At 38.3% G+C, this 26,389-nt stretch overlaps 1 protein-coding gene across 3 annotated transcripts in view; it reads left to right on the plus strand.

Moving 5' to 3' along the window:
• The first annotated feature begins 5,633 nt into the window (after positions 1 to 5,633).
• The window catches only part of SPATA7 (spermatogenesis associated 7), a 41,409-nt gene continuing 20,653 nt past the window's right edge, over positions 5,634 to 26,389 (plus strand). Inside the window, exons 1-5 of one of the 3 annotated variants that reach the window (XM_082734899.1) lie at positions 5,634 to 5,831; positions 12,059 to 12,133; positions 14,588 to 14,683; positions 18,073 to 18,120; positions 25,932 to 26,065. In XM_082734899.1, coding sequence (XP_082591025.1) covers positions 5,813 to 5,831; positions 12,059 to 12,133; positions 14,588 to 14,683; positions 18,073 to 18,120; positions 25,932 to 26,065 — 372 coding nt within the window. In that variant the 5' untranslated portion in view covers positions 5,634 to 5,812. Of the gene's footprint in view, positions 5,832 to 12,058; positions 12,134 to 14,587; positions 14,684 to 18,072; positions 18,121 to 25,913; positions 26,066 to 26,389 lie in introns of all 3 variants that reach the window. The other 2 variants (XM_082734901.1, XM_082734900.1) reach the window with 2 other exon arrangements.

The following is a 26,389-nucleotide window of genomic DNA, read 5'->3' on the forward strand; positions in this document are numbered from 1 at the left end:
AAAGAAATAATTAATGAAGTAGAAATCTGCATCTGAGTTTCCAATGGTGCTCTCCAAACACTAGGTTATCACGTCAAACCAAATGGCCCTCTCTCTTCAGTGCTGTCCGCAAAGGTGGAAGCCTTCTTCTACTGGCATCAGGCCTCTAGTGAAGCCCAAGTTCATTAAAAAGGGGACCACCCCAAAGTTCATCTGGGACCAGTCAGAGCGATATGTCAAAATTAAGCGCAACTGGCGGAAACCCAGAGGCACTGACAATAGGGTTCGTAGAAGATTTAAGGACCAGATCTTGACGCCCAGACTTAGTTACAGGAGCAACAAGGAAACAAAGCACATGCTACCCAGTGGCTTCTGGAAGTTCCTCGTCCACAACATCAAGGAGCTTGAGGAGTGGGCGGATGTGCAACAAATCTCACCGTGCAGAGATTGCTCACAACGTCTCCTCCAAGAATCCCAAGAACAGCCTGTTTGGCCATCACAGGGTCGCCAGTCCCATTGCCAGGTTGCACAGGGAAGAAAATGAATAGACAGCTTGTGTGCATGTCGTATTTGTGTTAATAAAACCATAAAACTAAAAGAAAAAAAAGTGGCATTGTCTGTATTGAATTCCTTTATTCAATATGAACAATTCATATTGAATAAATCTGTATTTGATTTATAAAAGAGCAATTTTTTGTCATTCACCCTAATAATTTAAAGTGTCTGAGGGGGTGCTCACTTTGGCAGCACATATACTAAAGTGTTAGAGGAGTGTATTGAAGACAGATATCCTAAAAGACAAAGCACAAAAGGGTGCCTGGAGAGGAGATTGAATCCCTAAGGAAAACTGGATAGGGCATCAGTAAAGGATGGTTTTCACTGGCGGCTTCTAAAACCCAGTTGCTGCTGTTGTTGTTATTGTTGTTTTAACTGGTTTATGCGTGGCAGTTTGTGAATCATAGATGCACTTAGAAGAACCTGTCCCAGAAATCTGCAATGTCCCAGAAATCTATTAATTGTTAAAACTCCAAACTCTGCTTTAATTTTTTTTAAATTTTATTAACATACAATGTATTTTTTTCCCAGGGGTACAGGTCTGTGATTCATCAGTCTTACACAATTCAAAGCACTCACCATAGCCCACACCCTCCCCAATGTCCATCACCAGCAGCCCCAACCCTCCCACTCCCTCCCCTCCAGCAGTCCTCAGTTTGTTTCCTGAGGTTAAGACTCTGTTATGGTTTGTCTCCCTCCTAATCCCATCTTGTTTCATTTTCCCCTCCTTTCCCCCCATGACCCCCCCATCCTGCCTCTCAAATTCCTCATATCAGAAAGATCATATGTTAATTTTCTTTCCCTGATTGACTTATTTCTTTTAGCATAATACCCTCTCGTTCTATCCACGTCGTTGTGAAACAAATATTACCAGGATAGACTAACGACTTAGTTACGCTTTTTTGTTTTGCTTTGTTTTTTAGTGGTGAAGTCACCTGTAAACAGGGAACACATTAGGTGGAGATTATCCAACCTTTAGGCTGAGCATTGCCCCTGATGTATTGTGGCAACTGATTGGCAGTGGAAGAACAGATAAAATGCTCTTCCTAAGCTATGGGGACAGGTTACCTAGTAACCACAGAATGATTAAATTCTGTTCACAGAGACTTGTTCTCTTAATTGGACGAAAAGATTTAAAGAACACAGCTGGAGAGAAACTGGAGCCACGGAGGACTGTGACAGGCGTCAGTGGGCCTCATGTTGGCAGTTCTAGCAGCCTTCACTTAAGGGCCACAGTATGGGATTGAATCCTTTGTTAGTAATAAGCAGCATCGAGTCTGCCTACAGACCATAATTCTGTGCTCCCCTCCCCTATAGGAAAAATGAAGATAAGGTATGCAGTGGAGCATATTAAGTGTAGTGCAAACTCCATGTGGCAGTATAGTTCTGAGAGTGACCATTTCCTGTGTACAAGATTATGTTTGTGCTCCGATATCAAAGTTCTATTCTTTACTAGAACTCAGAATGGTCATTTGGGGTCAGTATATCCTGTTACCACTCCCTTTTGTCTGTTAGGCACATGTTGGTTTATAGAGAATTATGGTCATTCCGTTCTCCCCAGCTTTGACAATAAAAGTAGGAAAAACCAAGTTCTAGGTTGACAATGATTTTTTTTTTCCCTTTGGTCCATTAAGGACCTTTAGGTAACACAGTCATTTTTTTCTTGTGCTCAAAAAAGAACTCAGCATGCATGTCACTAACTATAACTGGAAAAGCTCTACCTGAGAGTCACTTTCAAAAATGTCTTTCAGGGGACACCTAGGTAGCACAGTTGGTTGAGTACCCGACTCTTGCTTTTGGCTCAGGTCATGGTCTCAGGGTTGTGAGATCGAGCCTGATATTAGGCTCCATACTAGGCATGAAACCTGCTTAAGATTCTCTCTCTTCCTCTAACCATCCCCACCTCATGAATGCGCGCTCTCTCTCTCTCAAAAAAAAAAAAAAAAAAAAAGTGTCTTTCAGTTAGACCTTATACTCCTTGAGTAAGATTTATAAGTTAATACTGCCTCAGTTGGGCTGCTCTCCTAACAGGGAAGCAGCTTAAAATTTTCTTAAAGCCCCCTCTAGTGACTAAAACCAAATTAATCCGTTAATAACATGCTAATATTTCCAAGCTGCAAGTTCTGTTCTCTCTTTTAATATTAGATGAATCAATAGTTACAATATTTTGATTGGAGAATGATTAAGAGATTGTCAATAACTCATGATCTCAAACACTCTTTAGTCACCAAAATCTAAGGGATTTTGGTTTGAATCTGAAGTCAACACAAAGTGCACACACATCTTGTAATTCTACTTCTTTTACTCTGCCCTGTTATCTATTTCTTTAAAATTTTTTCCTAAATATTTGTTTTTGTGCTTCAGGGACTTTAGGGATTACAATATGTTCATCAGAACCCAAAGAATGGAAAAAGATTATCTTGGGCTTTTACATCTTGTTGCTTTTATTACGTTTATTGGATAAATTTCACTATGGTGTTAAGCATGTCCTAACAGACAAACATGAGTTCCAGGAATCCTCTGAATTATGAAACTAAGGGTTATCTATAAATATACAGATTAAAATGTATAAATGATAATATAATATGATTTTTAAATGTAAAGTAAAATGTAATAAATAAACTATATAGCATATGTATTAGACTATATATTATGGTATGTGTGACATACAGTTTATTTTATTCAGATCTCTAGTTCCAAAGGGTTTAGAGCTCCCCCTATAAAATATAGGTTTAACTGAGCCATTAAAAAAGCCACCTATTAAAGGGATTTAGAGATAAATAGAAAAATACACTATGAATGATTATTGTAACTGAGCATAAATCTTAGTTTTAAGCTTCCTGTCAGCTAAGACAAAAAGGGAAACCCAATAATAAAAGTAAGTATGCCAATTAATTAGGGAAGAAAAAGATTTTCCTTCTAAAGTATATAAATTTCTAGATATCAATAAAAAATATACCTTTGGGGGCGCCTGGGTAGCTCAGTGGGTTAAAGCCTCTGCCTTCGGCTCAGGTCATGATCCCAGGGTCCTGGGAGGAAGCCTGTTTCCTCCTCTCTCTCTGCCTGCCTCTCTGCCTACTTGTGATCTCTGTCAAATAAATAAATAAAATCTTTTAAAAATATATACCTTTGGAATAAATTCTTAATATGAAATTCATATTTAAATATACAATTAAAAGCTTTTAAGAATGCCAAGATTCCAACCTGGTAGTTATGGTAGTGATCCCCCCGCCACTGGAAGGATGTTTCTGGGAACTGACTCTACCATAAGCCCATACTGGCTGCATGGATCTGTCTATGATCACAATTGCCTCCTGGGAATGGCAACCGGAAAGGACCCTCGCTTTCTTCTTTATACACACCGACTGAAAGTCAAGGACAAACTGAATTGAACTTATGATAATGTTCGCTGCTAAAATTGGAGAGAAAAAGTAAATTCTTGAAAGAATTGGAACAAAATCCTTAAATAATGAAATGAGATGGCTTCAGTTGAAGTTGGATACCAAGTACATTCTCCTAGTCTTGGAGATTCTTTCCTATTTCAAAGCATTATCTACTTTTCATCCTAAGTTTTACTTTCATCAGAGGAGCTGGCATTACCTGGGTGAACCAAATCACTGTGTTACCTCTCCCAGGGGTGTTTGCCTGTTAAGCTTTTGCTGTAATTCAATTTAACAAATGTTTACAGGAGGCCTATTATGTGCAAGGTATTTTCCAGATGCTAGTAGTGGAACAAAAGGCTTCATGTTCTTAGATAGGGATTTCAAGCATCAGTGAATAGGTAGGCAAGTGAGTTTCGTTCTCTGGGCAACATCTGACTCTGCCCCTGTATCCTTCTAAATGACCTTTGTTGTTGGGGCCACAGAGCTATCACACATACTGACACATTCCTCAAATCTTTAGTCTAATTTTCTCCTTTCCCTGGTTTTAGAGAACCAGGAGTTCAGGTGTTACTGTAGCTGAATTTCTGGCTTATTCCCCTTCCCTTGCTATGACAAGGGAAAGGGAATAACTCCCTTATGTCTGGATTTTTCCTTAGGAAAGAGAAAAACTATTATTTCTTGAAAACCTCGTTTTATTTTCCAGGCAGTGTATATATTTATCCTTGCCAGTGTTAGTAGCATCATTTACATTTTAGAAAACAAGGACCTGAGGCTCAGAGAGGTTTCCAAACAAGGACCCAAGCTGACAAGTGGCAGAAAAGTTCCATATACCTGACTCCAAAGCCAGTATTTTTTCCATCACACCAGCCGTTCTCAAAGGAGGTGCAATTTTGCCCCCCCCCCCGGAAATTTGGCATTTTTGCCACAACCAGAGGTGGAAAGCGTGGGTTACTACTGTCCTCTGGTGAGTTGAGGCCACGGATGCTGCTAAACGTCCTACCATGTACAGGGCACCTCCCACAACAAAGAATTATGCACCCAGCCCAAAATGTCAGTGGTGCCCCTGATGAGAAGCGAGCGGTACCTTACAGAATGCTCCCTGCCCTATTGTGATCTTATTTCCAAGAATCCAAAGGTAGGTCTGCTTCACAATTAAAGTGTAGAAAGTCACAGAACGCCTCGTTCATATTACAACTCTGTTCAGCGTAAAGAAAAAGATTGGAGCCTTAAAATGAAAACACTGGCTGTGGGGAGAGAAGAGGAGTAGAGCTCAGTCCGCAGAAAGGAAATGCAAACTGATTATTGAGGTTAAAAATCAAGATGTAAATATATAGACTTTTTCATCCCCAGGATTTTCACTAATCCAAGTGTTCACGAGCTACTTTGAAATTTAACTATTTGGACCTGGTTAAATGTTACCCAGACCTCAATCAACATCTGCGTTTTATTTTTATTTTTATTTTTAATTTTTTTTCCCTGGGACCCAGGGGCCGTGGATGCCAGATGAGACCACCTTGTCGCCTGCTCTTCCCGCAGGTCAAGACCTGGCAGGTGCTGGTGACTTGGCTCCTGACAGGAGGTCGCTCTGTGACCCAGAGCCACAGACAGGCGTTTCAGGCACTTTCCCCGCCCAGTGCCCCCATCCTCAACTGCTCCCCGCCTTTTCTGGTACTCCCGGGGGCGGGGCTGCGGGAGAGCACGTCCCTGCGCCGTGACGTCACAATCCTAGCGCCTCGGCCCCGGCCCTTAGCAACCGGCCTGACGACGGTCTCCGGCAGCTGCGGCCCCGCGCCGCCTCCTGCGCGCCAGTCCTCTGCTGCGGGGCCAGGCCCGGCCCGGGGAAGGACCGAAGGGGTCCTAACGTGTCCCCACGGCGGCTGCAAGAGAATCTAAGCATGGATGGCAGCCGGAGAGGTAAAGGGAGCTCTCGCAGTGACGGCCACCTCACGCCGGTCCTAGCTCCGGGCCTGGGATCCGGGATGCGGGTCGCGGGTGCACGGGTGCGGGAGCGCCCTGGGGGCTGCCGCTCCTCTGTTCAGTCGCCACTGTTGGCCCAGGTGTTATCCCGCGCACTGGAGGGAGGCCCTCCTTGCTCAGAGTTTGTGGCCCTGACTCCTGGAACCCTGGTCACCTGAACTGCGGGGCATGCAGCCTTTTTCACCTCGGTGCCTCAGAGTCAGAGGAGCTAAATTTGGTCTTTAGAGTCAGACCTCCCAGAGGCCCCTATCAAAGCCCCCGCTCTACGCAAGGGGCGACACCCACTTTCCTGATCCCTGGAAGGTGGCAGTAAAACAATCATGTCCGAGTTCTTGAAAATTAAATGCAAATAATATATAACTCCTGGCATATTTTAAGTAATCAGTAAATATGAAATCTTTCTTCTGTAACCACCTGCCTCCCCACAAAACAAGTAACCCAGGAATTCTCTAACTTTAATGTGAAAAGGAATCCCCTGGAAATCATGTTAAAATGTAGATTATGAGTCAGTACCTCTGGTGGGGTCTGAGATTGTGCATCTTTTCTTTTCTTTTTTTTTTTTTTTTTTAAGATTTTATTTATTTGACAGACAGATCACAAGTAGGCAGAGAGGCAGGCAGAGAGAGAGAAAGCAGGCTCCCTGCTGAGCAGAGAGCCCCATGTGGGGCTCTGTCCCAGGACTCTGAAATCATGACCTGAGCGGAAGGCAGAGGCTTAAACCCACTGAGCCACCTAGGTGCCCCAGATTGTGCATTTCTAATTAAGCTTCCAAATGATACAGTGTTGCCGGCTGCAGTTTTAGTGGCGAAAGACTAATCCATAATCACTGTGTACACCTGCACTTTATTCTTAGGGTAGAACTCTTGGGGCCATATAACTTTAAATCTCTATGAATTCACTCAATCCAAATAATTTGCATTTTCACATTTTCTGAGCAAAGAGAGTTCTTGCCTCAAGCCAGATAAAGTAATCTCCAGATCCTCCCTCCCAATTATCACTTTTAAAAGTATCTTTAAAGCAAGCTGCTAGATAGTTCCTTGCAATAAGTCTTGCTTTGAATATGAGTGTGCCTTTATTATGTAATCATTGGTCAAAATAAGTGCTGTTCTGAATATAGGAAATTACTATCCATTGATAGCAAACTGTATATTCTGACACTCTTATCAATCTAAATTCCAGGAAAAGCTAACTAACTTGCCTTTATAGTTTTTAGAAATTTTGCAACATAAGCTACCCTTGCTGTGTACCAGAAATAATTCTCAAGCTATCTCTTGATAGGTATTATCCTTATTTCACAGCAAATAAACTAAGAGATCATAAATAACTTGCCAAGGTCACAGTAAGCAGCAGAACAGTCTTTATATCCAGAAGAGGAATGTGAAATCCTAGAGCTATTGTGTTTTACTTACTGTCCCATGGCAGAGGTGGAAGTATGGGAAAAGATGTATGTAAAATTTTAAGTATACAGGCATACCTCAGAGATAATGCAGAATCTGTTCTATTGAAGTAAAGCAAATATCTCAATAAAGTGAGTCAAAAGAATGTTTTGTTTTCCCAGTGTATATAAAAGTTGTGTTTACTCTACACTACAGTCTATTAAGTATGCAGTAACAGGGACACCTGGGTGGCTCAGTGGGTTAAAGCCTCTGCCTTCGGCTCAGCGGGTCCTGGGATGGAGCCCGCATTGCATTGGGCTCTCTGCTCAGCAGGGAGCCTGCTTCCTCCTCTCTCGGCCTGCTTGTGATCTCTGTCAAATAAATAAATAAAATCTTAAAAAGTATGCAGTAACATTATGTCTAAAAAAAACAATTTGTAACATTATGTCTAAAAAAACAATGTGTACCCTGATTTAAAAATACTTTATTGCTAAAAAAATTGCTAGCCATTATCTGAGCTTTCAGCAAGTACATAATCTTTTCGCTGGTGAAAGGTCTTGCATTAATGTGATGGCTGCTGACTGGTCTGAGTAGTGGTTGCTGACCACTGAGGTGACTGTGGTATTTCTTAAAATGAAACAACATTAGAGGTGCCTGGGATGCCCAATGGAGCGTGTGATGCTTGATGTACGGATCATGAGTTTGAGCCCCACACTGGGTGTAGAGATTACTTTTTAAAAAATGAAATCTTTTAAAAAAGAAGGAAGGAAGAAGGAGAAAAGGAAAAGAAAAGACAGCTTTTAAGTTTGCCACATTGGTTGACCCCTCCTTTAATGAATGATTTCTCTGTAGCTTGTGATGCCCTTTGATGGCGTTTTACCCATAGTACAGCTTCTTTCAAAACTGGAGTTAATTCTATGAGCTAAGTTTAGGTAGTATTCTAAATCCTTTGTTGTCATTTCAACGATCTTCCCAGCATCTTTACCAGGAATAGATTCTCAAGAAGCCACTTTCTTGGCTTGTCTTTAAGAAGCCACTCCTCATCTGTTAAAGTTTTATTGTCAGATTGCAGCAATTCAGTCACATCTTAAGGTTCTACTTCTAATTCTAGTTCTGTCGTTATTTCTGCCACATCTGCAGGTACTTCCTCCCCTGAAGTCTTGAGCCCCTTACTCATCCATGAGGGTTGGAATCAGTTTCTTCCAAATTCATATTAATGTTGATATTGTGACTTCTTCCTACAAATCAGAAATATTCTTAATGGCATCTAGAATGGTGAATCCTTTCCAGAAGGTTTTCCATTTACTTAGCTCTGATCCATCAGTGGAATGGCAGCTGTAGCCTTAAGAAATGTGTTCCTTAAATAATGAGACTTGGAAAGTTGAAATTACTCCTTGATCTGTGGTCTGCAGAATGGATATTGTGTTAGCAGACATGAAAACATTAATCTCATTGTACATCTCCATCAGAACTCTTGGGTGACCAGGTACCTTGTCGATGACCAGTGTATTTTGAAAGGAATCTTTTTCTGGGAATAGGCCTCAAGAGTAAGCCTAAATTATCCATTGAGAGGCACCTGGGTGTCTCAGTTGGTTAAGGGACTGCCTTTGTCTCAAGGCAGTCCCAGGGTTATGATCAAGTTATGATCCCAGGGTCCTGGGATGGAGCCCTCCATGAAGCTCCCTGCTCAGCAGGGACCCCGTTTCTCCCTTTTCCTCTTCCCCTGCTTGTGTTATCTCTCTCTTTCTCTCTCTCTGTCAAATAAATAAAAATAAAATCTTTTTAAAAAATTTTTAATCTATTGAGCCCACCGAGACACACACACACACACACACACACACACACACACACACATAACCACCCTAAAGTATTCATTAAACTGTGTTGTAAACAGATGTGTTGTCATGTGGGCATTGTTGTTCCATGTATAGAGCACTGGCACAGTAGATTTAGCATAATTCTTAAGGACCCTAGGATTTTCAAAATGGTAAATGAGCTTTAGCTCCAACTTAAAGTCACCAGCTGCATTATTAGCCCCTAGCAGGAGAGTCAGCCTGTCCTTTGAAGCATGACAGCCAGGCATTGACTTCTCCTCAGAGACTCTGGAAGTCCCAGATGACATCTTCCAATATAAAGCTGTTTCGTCTACGTTGAAAGTCTGTTTAGTGTAGCCACCTCAATAATGATCTTAGCTAGATCTTCCGGATAACTTGCTCCTTCACCTTATATTTCTATGTTATAGAAGTGGTTTTTTTTTTTTTTTTTTTTTTTTTTTTTTTTCTTAAACCTCATGAACTAACCCCAGCAAGCTTCAGACTTCTCTTCTGCAGCTTCCTTACCTGTTTCAGCCTTCATAGAAAAGAGAATTGGGGACTTGCTCTGGATTAGGCTTTGCATTTTTGTTTTTTTTCTAGTTTTGGGTTGTTGTTTTTTTTATTAGGCTTTGGTCAAAGGGAATATTGTAGCTAGTTTAATTTTTTATCCAGACCACTAAAACTTTCTACATGTCAGCAATAAGGCTATTTCACTTTCTTATCACTTATGTATTTCCTGGAGCAGCACTTTTAATTTCCTTCAAGAACTTTACTTTTGTGTGTATAACTTGGCTAAATGTTTGACACAAGAGGCCTAGATGTGGCCTATCTCCACTTTCAACATGCCTTCCTCACTAAGCTTAATTATTTCTAAGTTGATTTAAAGTGAGATGCATGCTTCTGTTCCTTTCACTTGAACACTTATAGCTCATTGTAGGATCATTAATTGGCCTAATTTTAATATCTTTGTTTCTCAGGGAATAGGGAAGTCCAAGAAAGTGAAGATAGGTAGAGGAATGGCTGGTTGGTAGAGCAGTCAGAACATACAACATTTGTCAAGTCTCCCTTGATTCCGATCCAAAATCTGAGTCTATTACAGAAAATTGTGTAAACTTGGGCAAATCTTTGTGCTTCAAGTGAGGGTAATGATAATACCTATCTCATAGGATTGTTATAAGGATTAAATGAATTTATAGTTACCAAGTGCTTAGAACAGTTTCTCCCTCGCACAGTTAGTGTTCAGTATATTGGCTTTTGACTACAAGTGAAGAAACCCAACTCAAACTGGTTTAGAGAATTTTCAGTTTCTGTAAAGAAATGGCTAGTAATGTCTAGTACTGTCAAACATGGTTAGATCCAGGGACTCAAATGAAATTACCAGGAATCTTTCTGTCTTCCATTTCTTTCTGTTAGGCTTCATTCTCCAACTGGTTCCCTGTCTGGTACAAGATGGCCACCAGGAGAACTAGACTTCTTTCTGTCTTATACTGGGCTCCAGCCAAGTAGAGAGAGTATCTCTTTCCTAATAGTTCCAGTAAAAGTCCCAGGATTGTGTGTCATTGGCTGGACTTGGATCACATTGTTATTCCTGATTCACTGAACATAACTGGTCAGATTTGGATTATATGCCCACCACTTAGCTGTGAGATAAGCTCTACTTGAATTACTTGGTATAAGAGTAAGGCAAGAGTAAGGCAACCCAAGTGCAAGTTGAGGTTCTATTTCCAGATAAAGGGACATTGGATTCTAGGCAGGCAAAACATGAAACACTTTGTTTTCCTCCAGAGAAACAAGATTTGCTAGAGAGGTTTTTTGTTGGTCATGTTGCTTTTTTTGTGTGTTGAGGGCTCAGATCCCCTTCTTTCCTGATGGAAACAAACTATGCTAATTTCATGACTTTCATTATCAACTCAAATGGTATCACCTTGACCTCTCTTGTCCCAAATAATAAGTTAATTTTTTCCTTCCTGCTCTCTGGCCTGTAATAGAGAAGGATCTTCTCAGATAATCAGATCTCAAGTATTTTTTATTTTAGTCTTTTCTAGTAGGCTTTGTTCTCTGGCCTGGATTTTAGTTCTATCTCAGTACCACTCTTTCCATTTTCATTCATCCATATTTCTTCCAGACTTTGTGTCCCTTCCATCCCTTTTTAGCTTACAGCAGCCTACCGGATAGCAGACTGACCATTTTACTCTCTTAAAACACATCTTAGGTACACACTATTCATATTAAATTCATATTTAAATTCTATTAAAATCTATAACTCAGCCTTTTTATCTTGAAGGTTACTCCTCAAAACACAATTCACTTTTGGGAGAGAGAAATTAATTTTGTGATGAGGTATATGTCTAATTTTCTGACATTCCATTTGGTCTGAAAGATGAGACACTGACTTTGGGGAAATAGCGAGGATCCAAACAAGAGCATAAGGGGGTTGGACAAGATGAACCTTAAGACATCTTTTAGTAATTAAGTTCTGATTCTGACATTTTTATATATTTATGTTATACATAGTAACATTATATAATTTCTAATTAAACTACTTTGTGAGAGGATTACTTTCTTAAAATTACTTTTAAGAACAGACTTACTTTTGATTAACTGAAATAGTTAGTATTTAGGTAGTAACTCAAAATCTCACTTCTATTTTATCTCCAAATCATTAAAAAATCTGAATAAAATTAATATATATCAAATAACATAATGAGGCATTTATCATTTTATTCAGTGAAACTAACGTCTCAGGGTACAGCTGAAAACAACTTATTTTTTTAAGAGATAGCCTTTTATCTTCTACAGCAGTAGAATTTTTATCTGTCTGATATATCATTGCTGATTAGTATCATGATTGAATAAAATTTTAAACAACTCTGAAAGTTAAAATCAAAGATATATTTATTATTTTTAAACATTCAATATTGTTGTTGTACAAGTTGTGTTTCATTTATCCTAATTTACATTTTTTTGTTAAAAGTCAGAGCAACCTCTGTCCTTCCCAGATACGGTCCACCATGCTTGTTTAAAGGACACTTGAGCACCAAAAGTAATGGTAAGTGAGGTATTTGGGTGGTAAAAGATTAAGTGTTAAAAAAAGTTGACTGTTTACTTTATTTATAAATTATAGGACATGATGAAAAATTACTTCAATCAGTATTGGACTTCATATGGTTAATTACAGTTAAATATTATAGGAATTCTTGAGATGAAGGAATTTAGGAAGCCATCCTTTCAAACTAGTGTGGTGCCCAGGATGTGGCCCTGGCTGCTGCCTGCTCCCTGCTGCGGCTCCAGCCCCTCCCTCCGGGCTGGCAGACCTCCCTGGCTTCCCACGCCTTCCTGGGTAAAAGGGTGATTTGGAGGTTAGTAAAGACACTGGCGCTGAAAAGGAAAAGTTGTACAGATAAAAAGAGCACTTGAAAAATGCATTTTGTATCAGAAGTAAACACCTATGATTTTATTTTTACATCTGGATTTCTAGATTGTATGAAAAAGAAATCTATATTTTCACATTTTAAAGCCTTTAACTTTTTAATGTGAACTTAAAATATATTTTTATAATTATAGCTTCAAAATTTAAACTCTGGGTTTTTTAAGGCAAAATGATTTAAGTCTTTTTTTCCTTATTTTCATGAAAAATCTTTAATACTGGTTCCTGTAAAAGTGAAAGAAGAAAAAAAAGTGAAAGGAGGATCACATTTTCAGTTAACTTATTTCTTATAATAAAGTATATGTACACATAAATCAGAGTCATAAATGTTGAAAAATTATTTCTAACTAAAAATCTAAAACTTGGGGCGCCTGGGTGGCTGAGTGGGTTAAGCCTCTGCCTTTGGCTCAGGTCATGATTTCAGGGTCCTGGGATCAAGCCCCACATCAGGCTCTCTGCTCAGCAGGGAGCCTGCTTCCCCCTTTCTCTCTGCCTACTTGTGATCTCTCTGTCAAATAAATAAAATATTTTTAAAATAAATAAATAATAAAAATCTAAAACTAGATGTAAAATATACATACATTAGAAAAGCAGAATGAACAGCAATAAATAGTTTGCTGACTTTTTAACAATCTCTGCACAGCTGAAACTGTGGACTCTGAGAAACAAACTGAGGGTTTTGTCGGGGGTGGGTTGGGTGAGCCTGGTGGTGGGTATTGTGGAGGGCACGTATTACATGAAGCACTGAGTGTGGTGCATAAACAATGAATTCTGGAACACTGAAAAGAAATTTTAAAAAGTAAATAAAAATTTAAAAAAATATATGTGCAGAGCTGGTAAGGTTTAGTGGGTCTAAGTTGGAGGCTGCCTGGGTTCACATCTAAATTGTGCCCTTTATCAGCTGTGGGACCTTGAAGACCTTATTCACATCTCTCTGCCTTAGTGTCCATTTCTATTAAATGGTGATAATAATAACTAAATGAGTGTTTCCATGTTAAGAGCTTAGAACAGGGGCGCCTGGGTGGCTCAGTGGGTTAGGCCGCTGCCTTCGGCTCGGGTCATGATCCCGGGGTCCTGGGATCGAGCCCGGCATCAGGCTCTCTGCTCAGCCAGGAGCCTGCTTCCTTCTCTCTCTCTCTGCCTGCTTGTGAGCTCTCTGTCAAACAAATAAATAAAATCTTAAAAAAAAAAAAAAGAGCTTAGAACAATGCATGCATGGTACCTATTCAATGAATTTAATAGTAATAGTAGTATTGAGCTTATCACTATTGTATATCCTTATATTATGCATAGAATTTCCCTAGAAGGTTGCATAAAAATAATAATAGAGTTATGCTTCTGGGAGGGGAGGGAGTGGTCATGGCAGGAAGTTCCCGTATTTTTCAATCTTTATATGCCATTTTAGCTGTTGATTTCTTAAAACTATATGTATGTATTCTGAAGTCTGTTTTTAATGTTTAAAAGTTATGCCTACATTTATTTACATTTTATACATTTATACTAATATAAATTTCTAAGGTTTCTTTTAAACAGTTTAGATGAGATTGAGAAGTTTAATGTCTTGGAATTTCTATGTGACTATATTTGTCTTAAGATAGTCCTAATACTTGAAGAAGAGTGCAGTAAACTGATGGTGTTTTCAGGTGTAAAATTAGAAGTTGCCTCTCAGAAAAGAATCTTTGTATAGTATTTGAGTTTCAAATTTCTTTAATTTATTCAACTATTAACAATGCTAACATTATTTTATAATCAGCCAAGTGGCTAGACATTTTTAGTTGTGAGATTGAGTCCTGTCAATAAGAAACAGTTTTGTAAATATAATGATAGATTATATTCTACATTTTTTTCCCAAACTCTCAGTCTTAGAAAGGTTTGAACCCAAGTAGTCAATAGCACATCAGTTATCAGTGCAAGATTAAGGCTAGAACATATTCAGCATCACAGGTTAGTATGTCAGTTGGTTAATTTTCAGAACATTTTGTAAAAATGAGCTTAATAATCAGTATCTTGTTTATCTCATGATGAATTTTATATTAATTCTAAATATATAATTATTAAATATGTTTTAATTTTTAGCTTTTTGCACTGACTCCTCCTCTCTCAGACTAAGTACTCTCCACCTGGTCAAGAATCACATGGCTGTTCACTATAATAAAATCCTTTCAGCCAAAGGTAAAAATGTGCAAATGTGAACTTTCTATACCCAATTTAAACCCTCAGCTTCACTTCTAATTAGGGTAGATCTGTAGCAAAAATGAATATATATAAATGGATTTGCGTTTGGTGTGGTAAGATATCAACTGTTAACTCTAACTTTTATATGTAGAAAATCCAGAATGCCATTTTTATTAACTATATTTGATATCTGTATAATAACTATATTATCTGGTTTTACCTGTGTTATCCATAATATATTTTTGTGGTTAGATATTGATCTTAATATAATAAAAGTTTGTAATCTGCTCTTTTGTTTTCGAATCTACTATAGAAATTGTACAAAGAGGATGCCAGCTACCACTTTTTTCTTGTTTGTGGCTTTATTGAGATAATAACATAGACAATAAAATCAGCCAATTTTAAGCATATAGTTAAGTGTTTTGGAACATTTATACATTTGTATAATGACCACAACAATCATTCTGTAGCAGGTATTGACTAACTACAGCTTGTAGGTCAAATCCTCCTGCCACATATTTTTGTACAGCTCTTGAGCTAAGAGTGATATTTATATCTATGTTTTTAAACAGCCAGAAAAAAATCAAAAGAACAATATTTCATAACATGTGAAAGTCACATGAAATTCAAATGTCATTGTCCATAAATAAACATAATCATGTTCATTCTTGGATATATTGTCTATGGTAGCTTTTGCACTAACGAGCAGAGTGGACTAGTAGTAATAGAGGCCATAATCACTCCGTAAAGCCTGAAGGATTTACCATCTGTCCCTTTGCAGAAAACTATTCACTGACCCCTGATGTAGGACATTCCTGTCACCCTAAAAAGTTCTCCCTAGTCCTTTGCAATCAGTCTCTTCCACCAGTCCCTAGTAACCACTGATCTGCTTTCTATCACTATAGTTTTGCCTTTTCTAGAATTTCATACAAATGGAATCATACACTGTGTATCATTTTGTGTCTGGCTCCTTTCAATTAGCTAATGCTCTGGAGACTAATCCATGTTGGTATGTACATCCTTAATTCTTCCTTTTTATTGTTAAGCAGTTTTCCATTCAATGAATATACCACAGTTAGTTTATGAATTCATCAGTTGGTGGATATTTGGATTGTTTTGACTCAATTTTAGCCATTAAGAATAAAGCTGCTATAAACATTCATGTGTAGTCTTTGAACATGTGCTTCCTTTTTACTCTGATAAATGTATTCACTCGGAGTGGAATTGTTGGGTAAAATGTTAAGTATGTTTAACTTTTTAAGAAACCACCTATTTTCCAGAGTGAGTAGTGACATTGTGTGTTTCTGTCACTTCCACATTCTCACTAGCACTTCCTTTTGGCCATCCTTCTGCAGCCATTCTAGTGGAGATTGAAGTCACTCATCAGGGTTTTAGCTCGTATTTCCCTAATGCCAAATGATGTCGAGGAACTTTCCTTGTGCTTATTTTCTAGCTGTAGATCTTTTTTGGTGAAATATCTGTTCAGATGTTTTGCCCATTTTTTAAAATAAGTTGTTTCTTAATACTAAATTGTGAAAGTTCTTTGTATATTAAATACAGATCCTATATCAGATACATTTTCTCAGGGAGCTTATCTTTTTATTTTCTTAAAATTTTTATTATGAAATTGTTTTAGACTTCTAGAAATGTAGCAAAAATAGTATAGTATCACAGAAACCCTTCATCCAGCTTCTCTTAGTGTCAAAATCTTACGTAACTACAGTACAATTATTAAAACTAGCAACTGAATAGAATACTATTAACTACAGATCTTATTTGAATTTCACCAGTTTTTCACCTATGTCTTCCAAGAAATTTTTTGTTTTTTTCATTTAAAGAGCTGTTTTTATTTATTTTATTATTTTTTAAGATTTTATTTATTTATTTGACACACAGAGAGAAAGATCACAAGTAGGCAGAGAGGCAGGCAGAGAGAGAGGGGAAAACAGGCATCCTGCGGAGCAGAAAGCCCAATGTGGGGCTCAATCCTAGGACCCTGAGATCATGACCTGGGCCAAAGGCAGAGGCTTAACCCACTGAGCCACCCAGGCGCCCAAGAGCTGTTTTTCAAATTGTAGTTCGCATTTTATGAAGTTTATATTTTAAATGACTGAAAAATCTAAAGAAAAACTGTATTTTGTGACATGTAAAATCAAGTTCAGCTTTTCAGTTATTTTAATAGTTTATACTTTTCATATCCTGCTTAAGAAATCTTTTCCTGGGACACCTGTGTGGCTCAGTTGGTTGAGCGGCTGCCTTCGGCTCGGGTCATGATCCCAGTGTCCTGGGATCGAGTCCCACATCGGGCTCCTTGCTCGGCAGGGAGCCTGCTTCTCCTTCTGCCTCTGCCTGCCACCCTGTCTGCCTGTGCTCACTCTCTCTCTCTCTCTCTCTCTCTCTCTCTCTCTCTCTCTGACAAATAAATAAATAAAATCTTTAAAAAAAAAAAAAAAAAGAAAGAAATCTTTTCCTAATCTTAGGACACTAAGATTTTCTTGTGTTTTCTTCTAGAAGTATAAGTTTTAGCTCCTACATTTAAGTTTGTGATCCATTTTGAATGAGTTTTTATATATGACTTAAGTATCAGTTTTTTGCCTATGAATATCCAGATATTCCCAGTACCATTTGTTGAAAAGATTGTCCTTTCTGTGTTGAATTGCCTTGGCAGTTTTTGAAAGACAGCTGATGCATATTTGAGGGTAAATTTCTGGACTTTTTGGTTCTGTTCTAGATCTTAAATGTTTATCTTTATTATAATACCACGCTGCGTTGGGTACCTGGGTGGTTCAGCTGGTTAAGCAGCTGCCTTCGACTCTGGTTGTCATCTCAGGGTCCTAGGATCAAGCCCCACATCTGGCTCCTTGCTCAGTGGGGAGCCTGTTTCTCCCTCTGCCTGCCACTCCCCCTGCTTGTGCTTCCTCTCTCTCCCAACCCCCATGTCAAATAAATAAATAAAATCTTAAAAGAAAAAAATACCATACTGCCTTAATTACTGTAGCATTACAGTAAGTCTTGAGGGTGCTTATCTGGGGACTCCAATTATAGGTATGCTAAGTGCAGGATAGAGGTAGGTAAGTCAGTGATGCTCTATGCATTTATTTTCCAATCTTTATTTACTCTGTTTCATTTTGAATACTCATATTCAATTTGAATATATTGCTATATTTTCAAGTTTGCTAATACTTCCTTCTGCAGTATCCAATGAGCTATTAATCCCAACCTATGTATTTTTTTATTAAGGGTATTATATTTTTCATCTCTAGAAGTACCATAAAAATCAAAACAAGGAACTGCAAATTCTGGAACTTTTTGTGCTTTCCACATCTGATATTTGTTGTCATTTATAACTATTAAGAATATTATTAAACAACTAATTTTTTTTTCAGCTGCAGTAGACTGCTCGGTTCCATTAAGCATGAGTGCCAGCATCAAATGTAAGTTATTTTTCACATACTGACTTTTAAAAAAAACTTATGGCTAGATGGGTGATGGAGATTAAGGAGGGCAGTTGTGATGAGCACTGGGTGTCATCTACGACGAATCACTGAACTCTGCTCCTGAAAGCAATATCTCACGGTATACTAACTAACTTAAAATATAAATAAAAAATATTTAAACCTTGCGGTAAACTACAAATAACATAAAATTTACCATCGTAACCATTTGTACATCTAACCAGTTTAACCATTTCACTGACATTGGCTCTGTTCATACTGTGGTACAACTGTCACTACTGCCAATTTCTAGAACCCTTTTTGTCTTGCAAAACTGAAACTCATACCCATTAAACAATAACTACCTCGCAACCATCATTCTGTTTTCTGTCTCTGACTCTGACCACTCTGGTACCTCATGTAAGTGGAATCATCCCGCAGTGTGACTGGCTTAATTTACCTAACATAAGGTGCTTGAATTTCATCCATGTTGTAACATATGTCAGAATCTCCTTCCTTTTTAAGGCTTTTTTGTTTATACAGTCATATTTCAGTAAACACTTGGGTTGTTTCCACCTTTTGTTTGTTGTGAATAATTCTCCTGTGGGCATGGATATACAAATATCTTTTTGAGACCGGCTTCCATTCTTTTGGGTATATATCCAAAAGTGGAATTGCTAGATCATACAGCAATTCTACTTTTAATTTTTTGAGAAACCACCATAGTATTTTGTACAGCAGCTGCATCATTTTGCATTTCCAGCAATAGTGTGCAAGGGCTCCAGTTTCTCCACATCTTCCCCAACATTTGTTATTTTCTATGTCTTTGTTAGTAGCCATCCTATTAATGGGTGTTGATATATTGCCTTTTGAGGAAGTATTTTGTAACTTTTAAAGATTATCCATAAGTAGGGGTGCCTGGGTGGCTCAGTGGGTTAAAGCCTCTGCCTTCCGCTCAGGTCATGATCCCAGGGTCCTGGGATCGAGCCCTGCATCAAGCCCCTCATCAGGCTCTCTGCTCAGCAGGGAGCCTGCTTCCTTCCTCTCTCTGCCTGCCTCTCTGCCTACTTGTGATCTCTGTCTGTCAAATAAATAAATAAAATCTTTTTTAAAAATGCAGTCTTCAAAAAAAATCTGAATCATTTCAATGAAGATGTTTTTACCCAGTTGTCATTATCAGATAATCTTTAACGAAGATCACCTCTAAATGGGAAAGTTTTGCTAAGTTTTCATACTGATATTAATTTCCTGAACATGTAAATAAGATTATCTCTTTTTAAATTTAGATTGAGTGAGACAAACCATAAGTGACTCTTTTTTTTTTTTTTAAAGATTTTATTTATTTGACAGAGAGAGATATCACAAGTAGGCAGAGGCAGGCAGAGAGAGGGGAGAAAGCAGGTTCCCTGCGGAGCAGAGAGCCCGACGTGGGGCTCGATCCCAGGACCCTGGGATCATGACCCGAGCTGAAGGCAGAGGCCCTAACCCACTGAGCCACCCAGGTGCCCCCATAAGTGACTCTTAATCTTACAAAACAAACTGAGGGTTGCTGGGGGGAGGGGGATTGGGGGACGGGGGTGGTGGTGTATGGACATTGGGGAGGGTATGTGCTGTGGTGAGTGCTGTGAAGTGTGTAAACCTGGTGATTCACATACCTGTACCCTGGGGGATAAAAATATATGTTTATAAAAAATAAAAAATTTAGATTGAGCATTAAAAAGCCTGCCTGAATGTATGTATTAATCCTCTTACTGAATCAAGCCCTGGGATCTAACATTCATGTTCACCAATTTAAAATAATCAGGCATTTTGTGTAATATTTTGTTTAGTTCACCAGAGTTTATTCATTGATTAATTCAGCAAATATTAGGTACCTACTATGTGCTAGATATTGTTCTAAGGGCCCTTGGAACAAAAGGAGGTGGAGGTGAATAAAGAACCTGCTTTTATAGAGCTTACATTCTAGTTGGAGGAGACAAATGATAAGAAAAATTTTAACAAGATAAGGAAATACAGACTATGTCAGAGGGTGATGAGTACAATGGGGAAAAAATCAAGCAGGATAAGGGAGATTGAGAGTCTGCTTGGAAGAGAAGCCTACAGAGAAAGTGAGCAGAAACCTGAAAGAACTAAGGGAGAGGCACATGGGTAGATGGGGGAAGAGGACCCATCAAGACGAAGGAAATGGCAAGTACAAAAGCCTTTAAATGGTATTGTGATAGGTGTATTCAGGGAACAGCAAAGAAAGCTATCTAGCCGATGTGCAGTGGGCCATTTGAAGGGTGTTAGGAAAAGAAGTTACTGAGGTTGGACAGAGAGAATAGACTTGGTGGGCTGTAGCCAGTGCAAGTGCTTTGCCTTTCACTCTGCATGGAGTGGGAATCCATTGGAGGGTCTTGAGTAGAAGAGGAATAGAGCCAGTTTAACTTTTACAAACATCTCTCTGGCTACTGAGTTGAGAATAGTCCATAAGGGGCAATGATAGAAGCAGAATGACTAGTTAAGAGAAAGGAATGCAGATAAGAAGTAACGGTGACTTGAGGCACCCAGCTGACTCAGTCAGAGCATGTGTGTCTTGATCTTGGGGTCATTCGTTCAAGCCCCACTTTGAGCATATGTTATAGGATTTTTATTCCCTTAGTGCCCATGGTTCTTGGTCCTGCCACTTTGAAGAATGAAGAGGTAAACCAGACAGAGTGGTGGGCAGCAAAGTTTATTGAACAATAGTAGTACAGAGCTCCCAAAGAGGGAGGGGACCCAAGAGGGTTGCCCTTTGAGCTTGTAAGTGTGGGGGTTTTTATTAACTCTTTCATGAAACTATCTTAAGCATCCTGAGTGGGGAGCCCTGTGGATTGGCTGCTAAGGTGTGCCAGTCAGGCTTTGATCATGCACCCATCCACCCATTAGGTTATTGTTCACGTGTTGGCGATCTTGTGGACTGACATTTGGAGACTAAGTGATAGTGACCCATGCTCTATGGTTAGTTGTTTTGTTTCAGGATGTTTTGCAAAAGCTGCTAGACAGGGTGCTCTTGTGGTCTTGTCTCAGCTGCAAATCAGGGTGCTAATGCAGTTTTGTCTTAGCTGTCTTGGTTCTTTTCTTTCTTCTTTGGGACCCTGGCTCTAAGTGTCCAACTAACCCGAACACACGGAGCTTATTTAAAAAAGAAAGAGAAAGAATGGAAGGGAAGGGAAAGGAAAGGAAGGAAAAGAAAGAAAAGAGAAAGAAAAAAAGGAAGAAAAAATTTGAGAATTGACAGCATATAGATTGTATTTAAAGAATTGCTCCTCTTTTTTGTTTTTGGAATTTAGATTTAACTAGTGCTTATTTATCTCAGAGTTCTTTCTGCTTTTAGTCAGTTGAGGCAAGAGGTTCTCTTTTTTGCCATGTAAATGAAGAAAATTGCGATGGCTAGAAGAATTACAAAGATTGTTATCACCAAACCAATGTAATTAATAATCATTATTCTTGTGTTATAGAGCTGATGTTCATTATAATTAATATAACTAACCTAGAAACAGATTTTATAGACACTTAAAAAAAGAAATCTCTTGGTTTGAGCCATCTGTTTCTTTAAGATACTCTCTTCTAACAGACTACTGACTCAGTCATTTCAATCTTCATAGTATCTAAGCTAGAATAGCTCTACATAGTTTGTTGAATTGTTTAAATAGTCCCATATTCGAGGGGTGCCTACGTGGTTCCGTGGGCTAAGCATCTGACTTGGTTTCGGCTCAGGTCATGATTTCAGGGTCTTGGGATGGAGCTCTGTGTTGTGCTCTGTGCTCAGCAGGGAGTTGGCTTGAGGATTCTCTCTCTCCCTCTGTCCCTCCCCCAGCTCATGTGCACCTGTTCCTTTGCTCGCTCGCTCGCTCGCTCTCTTTCTCTCTCTCTCAAATAATCTTTTTTTAAAATCCCATATTTGACTGCATTAAAAGACTTTTTACTTTTTATAGCAGTTTTATTGACAAATGATTTGCCTACCTCATTATTTTAGGGGCTCCTGGCTGGCTCCTATCAGTAGAACATGTGACTCAATCTCAGAGTCATGAGTTCAAACCTGACATTGGGCATAGAGCTTACTTACTTAAGTAAATAAGATTCACTGATTGGGGCGCCTGGGTGGCTCAGTGGTTTGGGCTGCTGCCTTCGGCTCAGGTCATGATCTCAGGGTCCTGGGATCGAGCCCCGCATCTGACTCTCTGCTCCGCAGGAAGCCTGCTTCCCTCTCTCTCTCTCTCTGCCTGCCTCTCTGCGTACTTCTGATCTCTGTCTGTCAAATAAATAAATAAAATCTTAAAAAAAAAAAAAAGATTCACTGATTTTTACTAAGTTTAAAAGTTATACAGACATCATGACAAACCAATTTGAGAACATTTGTGTCAGGCCCAAAAGATCCCTTATACCCATTTGCAACTGTTCTCTATTCCCACCCCTGGCTTCAGGCAACTACTGATCAACTTTTTTTCTCTTTAGATTTGCTTTTTCTGGGGGCGCCTGGGTGGCTCAGTGGTTTAAGCCTCTGCCTTCAGCTCGGGTCATGATCTCAGGGTCATGGTGTCAGGGTCCTGGGATCGAGCCCCACATCGGGCTCTCTGCTCAGCAGGGAGCCTGCTTCCCCCTCTCTCTCTGCCTGCCTCTCTGTCTACTTGTGATCTTTGTCTATCAAATAAATAAATAAAAATCTTTATAAAAAAAAAGATTTGCTTTTTCTGGACATCTCATTTAAAAAATATGGGGTTTTTGCATTACACTTTTCACTTAGCATATTGTTTTTTGAGATTAATCTGTGTCATAGTTTGTCAGTATTTCATTCCTTTTACTTGCTAAATAGTATTAAATTGTATGGATAATACCATATTTTGTCTGTTCATCAGTTGATGGATATTTGCATTATTGCTGGGGTTTTTTGGCTATTATGAGTAGTGCTGCTAAGAACATTCAAGTACAAGTCTTTTGTGTAGATGTAAGTTTTCATTTCTTTTGGGTATATTCCTAAGAATGTAACTGCTAAGTCTTATGGCAAAATTATATTTAATTTTTTAAGAAACTGCCAAGTTCTTTTCCTAAGGGGCTGTACCATCTTACCTTCTTTTCTTTTTTTTTAAAGATTTTATTTATTTATTTGACAGGCAGAGATCACAAGTAGGCAGAGAGAGAGGAAGAAGCAGGCTCCCTGCTGAGCCACCCAGGCGCCCCCATTTTACCTTCTTGCCTCCAACATATCCCTGCCAACACTTGTTATTGACTCCCTTTTTTTGTTTGTTTGTTTAGTAATCTCTGCACCCAGTGTGGGGTGCAAACTCCTGACCCTGAGATCAAGAGTTGGGTGCTCTTCCAAATGAGCCAGCCAGGTTCCCCCTCTATTGACTCTCATTTTGATTACAGCCATTCTAGTGGATGTGAAGTCGTATCTCATTATGGATTCAATTTGCATTTTCCTCATGACTAATGATGTAGAGCATTTTTTTCATATGTGTATTGGTCATTTGCTTGTCTTTGATAAATATTCAAATCTTTTGTCCATATTTTTTAGGGGGAATGGGGCTGGCAAGAGGAAGAGAGAGAGAGAGTCTTAAGCAGGCTCCACACCCAGATGTGGAGCTGGATGTGCATCTCAGTCCTGAGACCCTGAGATCATGACCTGAGGGTCCTGGGATTGAGCCCCGCATTGGGCTCTCTGCTCAGCAGGGAGCCTGCTTCCCCCTCTCTCTCTGCCTGCCTCTCTTGCCTACTTGTGACCAATCTCTCTCTCTGTCAAATAAATAAATAAAATCTTTAAAAAATGTTTAAAAGTTTTTCATTTTAAGTAATTTTTTTAAATTGTTTGTACCTAAGAAATCTTTGCCTCACCCAATGTCCTAAAGATTTACTCTTCTGCCTTCTTCTAAGAGTTTTATAGTTTAATCTCTCACATTTAAGTCTGTGATACATTTAGAGTTGATTTTTATGTATGGTATGAGGAGGTATTACTTAAATGAATAGGTTGGACAGATTTGGTAATATGGAAGTACTTTAAAATTGATAGTGTTGAGGACTCTGTTGAGGATTTTTTTACTCACTTGTTTTACTTTTAAGTGAAATAATAGATTTGACAGAGAAAATTCTATTAATTCACTCCACAGATATTATCTGCTATAATGTAGTTAATACATTAGTAATAATAACATAATAATATAGTATATATTACATGTATAATAGTTAATTAAACAGGCATTTGAGGATAGAATAAACTGAAAGTAAAACAGTTGACACCAACAGTTGACAAAATTGGGGTACCAACCCCCTCACATAGTCAAAAATAGCTATAGTTTTTGACTCCAAAAACTTCATTACTAAGAGCCTACTATTGACCTTACTGATAACATAGTCAATTAACTTATACTTTGTGTGTTACATGTATTATATATATTGTGTTGTTACAATAGATTAAACTAGAGAAAAAAATGTTATTAAGGAAATCACAGAGGGTGGGGGGCACCTGGCTGGCTTACTTGGTAGAATATGGGACACTTGATCAAGGAGTTGTAAGATTGAGTCCCATGTTGGGTGTAGAGAATACTTAAAAATAAAAAATCTTTTTAAAAAAATGGCCGAGTTGCTAATAAGGTTTTAAAAAAGAATCACAGGGCGCCTGGGCAGCTCGTTGTTAAGTGTCTGCCTTCAGCTCAGGTCATGATCCCAGGGTCCTGGGATTGAGCTTCCACTGGGCTCCCTGCTCTGAGGGAAACCTGTTCTCCCTCTCCCACTACCTCTGCTTGCGTTCCCTCTTTTGCTGTGTCTCTCTCTGTCAAAAAAATAAATACAATCTTAAAAAAAAACAAAAATTAAAAATTAGAAAAATATCAAAAGGAGAGAAAATACATTTACAGTACTGTGTTGCAAAACATGCACATATAAGTGGACCCATACAGTTCAAGAGTCATCTATATTACAGTCTACCTTTTAAAATAATAAATATATTTACCTTATCATGCTTATTTTTAAATATAGTTCAAACTTTAAAAATTAGTTTATTTTTTAAGCTTATAGAAATTTTTATAAATTAATTCAAATCAGAGTGATTTGAAACTTGAAATTATCTTGTCCATTAAATTGGGATAAATTCCAATTTAAAAAGTATATGATAAATTTTTAATTTTATATGAAAATATAAGTCATTTTGATTATGGCTAACCTTATATTTAACTTTGAAATTTGACTAGCTTTCATTTCACCATTTTCAGCCTTCATACAGTGATAAATCTTTGATAACTCAGTGCCTGACCTAAAGCATTCTAAAGTGCAAAAACACTTTTTTCATTTATATTTCCAAATGAATAGTGCTTAAGAGATAGTAGAAATCAGTTATCCTAATTGAAAATAATGTTATCTTTTTGAAGTCTATAAAAGTTAAATTTATATGGTATGTGATGTTATTGACAATAATATTGCATTTTGGGGGAAAGTGTATGGACTAATTCAGACTCTGCATTTGGTGATGACAGAGTCACAAACAAAACATAGAGCATTTCTCACCTTCAGTATTGCTGTGAATATCTGCTAGGAATTGCTTCCTTGAGCTCTTAGGCTTAGCTAGTTTGTCACATCTTGTTTATGTTTTTTTAAATAATGCACTTAAAGTTTCTGTAAATTAAATATTTGTTAGCTTCCCTTTGTACAGAAGAGTGTATGGATTTTGATTTATATATATCAATAGTATAAACATTTTTAGCAAGAAAAAAAAATGTGCCCTTTATTAGTCTTCTAAGACCAAAACCTTAATTTTTTTGTTTTGTTCTTTATTTTAAAAGATTTGTTTTCCCCATCAGATGCAGACCAACAACGAAGAGAGAAACTCAAAAAGGAATTAGCACGATGTGAAAGGGAGTTGAAATTAAGTAAAACAGCAGTGCAGGCCAATTCTAAAAATAATTCTAAGTCATTATTTAACACTCTACAAAAGGTAAGATAGTATTTTTGCCTGTTAAAAGCAGATGTTTCTAAGGTATTTCATTAGTGGTACAACCTGACTTCATGGTGGTATGTTTACTGTAGGTCAGAATCAGTAAACTTCTTATGTAAAGAGCCAGGTAGTAAATATTTTAAGCTTTGCAGGGCCACAGTCTCTCACAATTCTTGTGCCCTTGGACTGTAGCCACAGATAAGATGTAAATGAATGGTCATAGCTGAGTTCCAGTAAAACTTTATTAAGAAAGACAGTAAGCCAGATTTGACCTCCAGGCTAATGTTTACTGACATCTGCTCTTGGTGTTTTGTGATACCCTTT

The sequence above is a fragment of the Mustela nivalis genome (assembly GCF_964662115.1).
Source record: "Mustela nivalis genome assembly, chromosome: 6".
NCBI classification, from domain to species: domain Eukaryota; kingdom Metazoa; phylum Chordata; class Mammalia; order Carnivora; family Mustelidae; genus Mustela; species Mustela nivalis.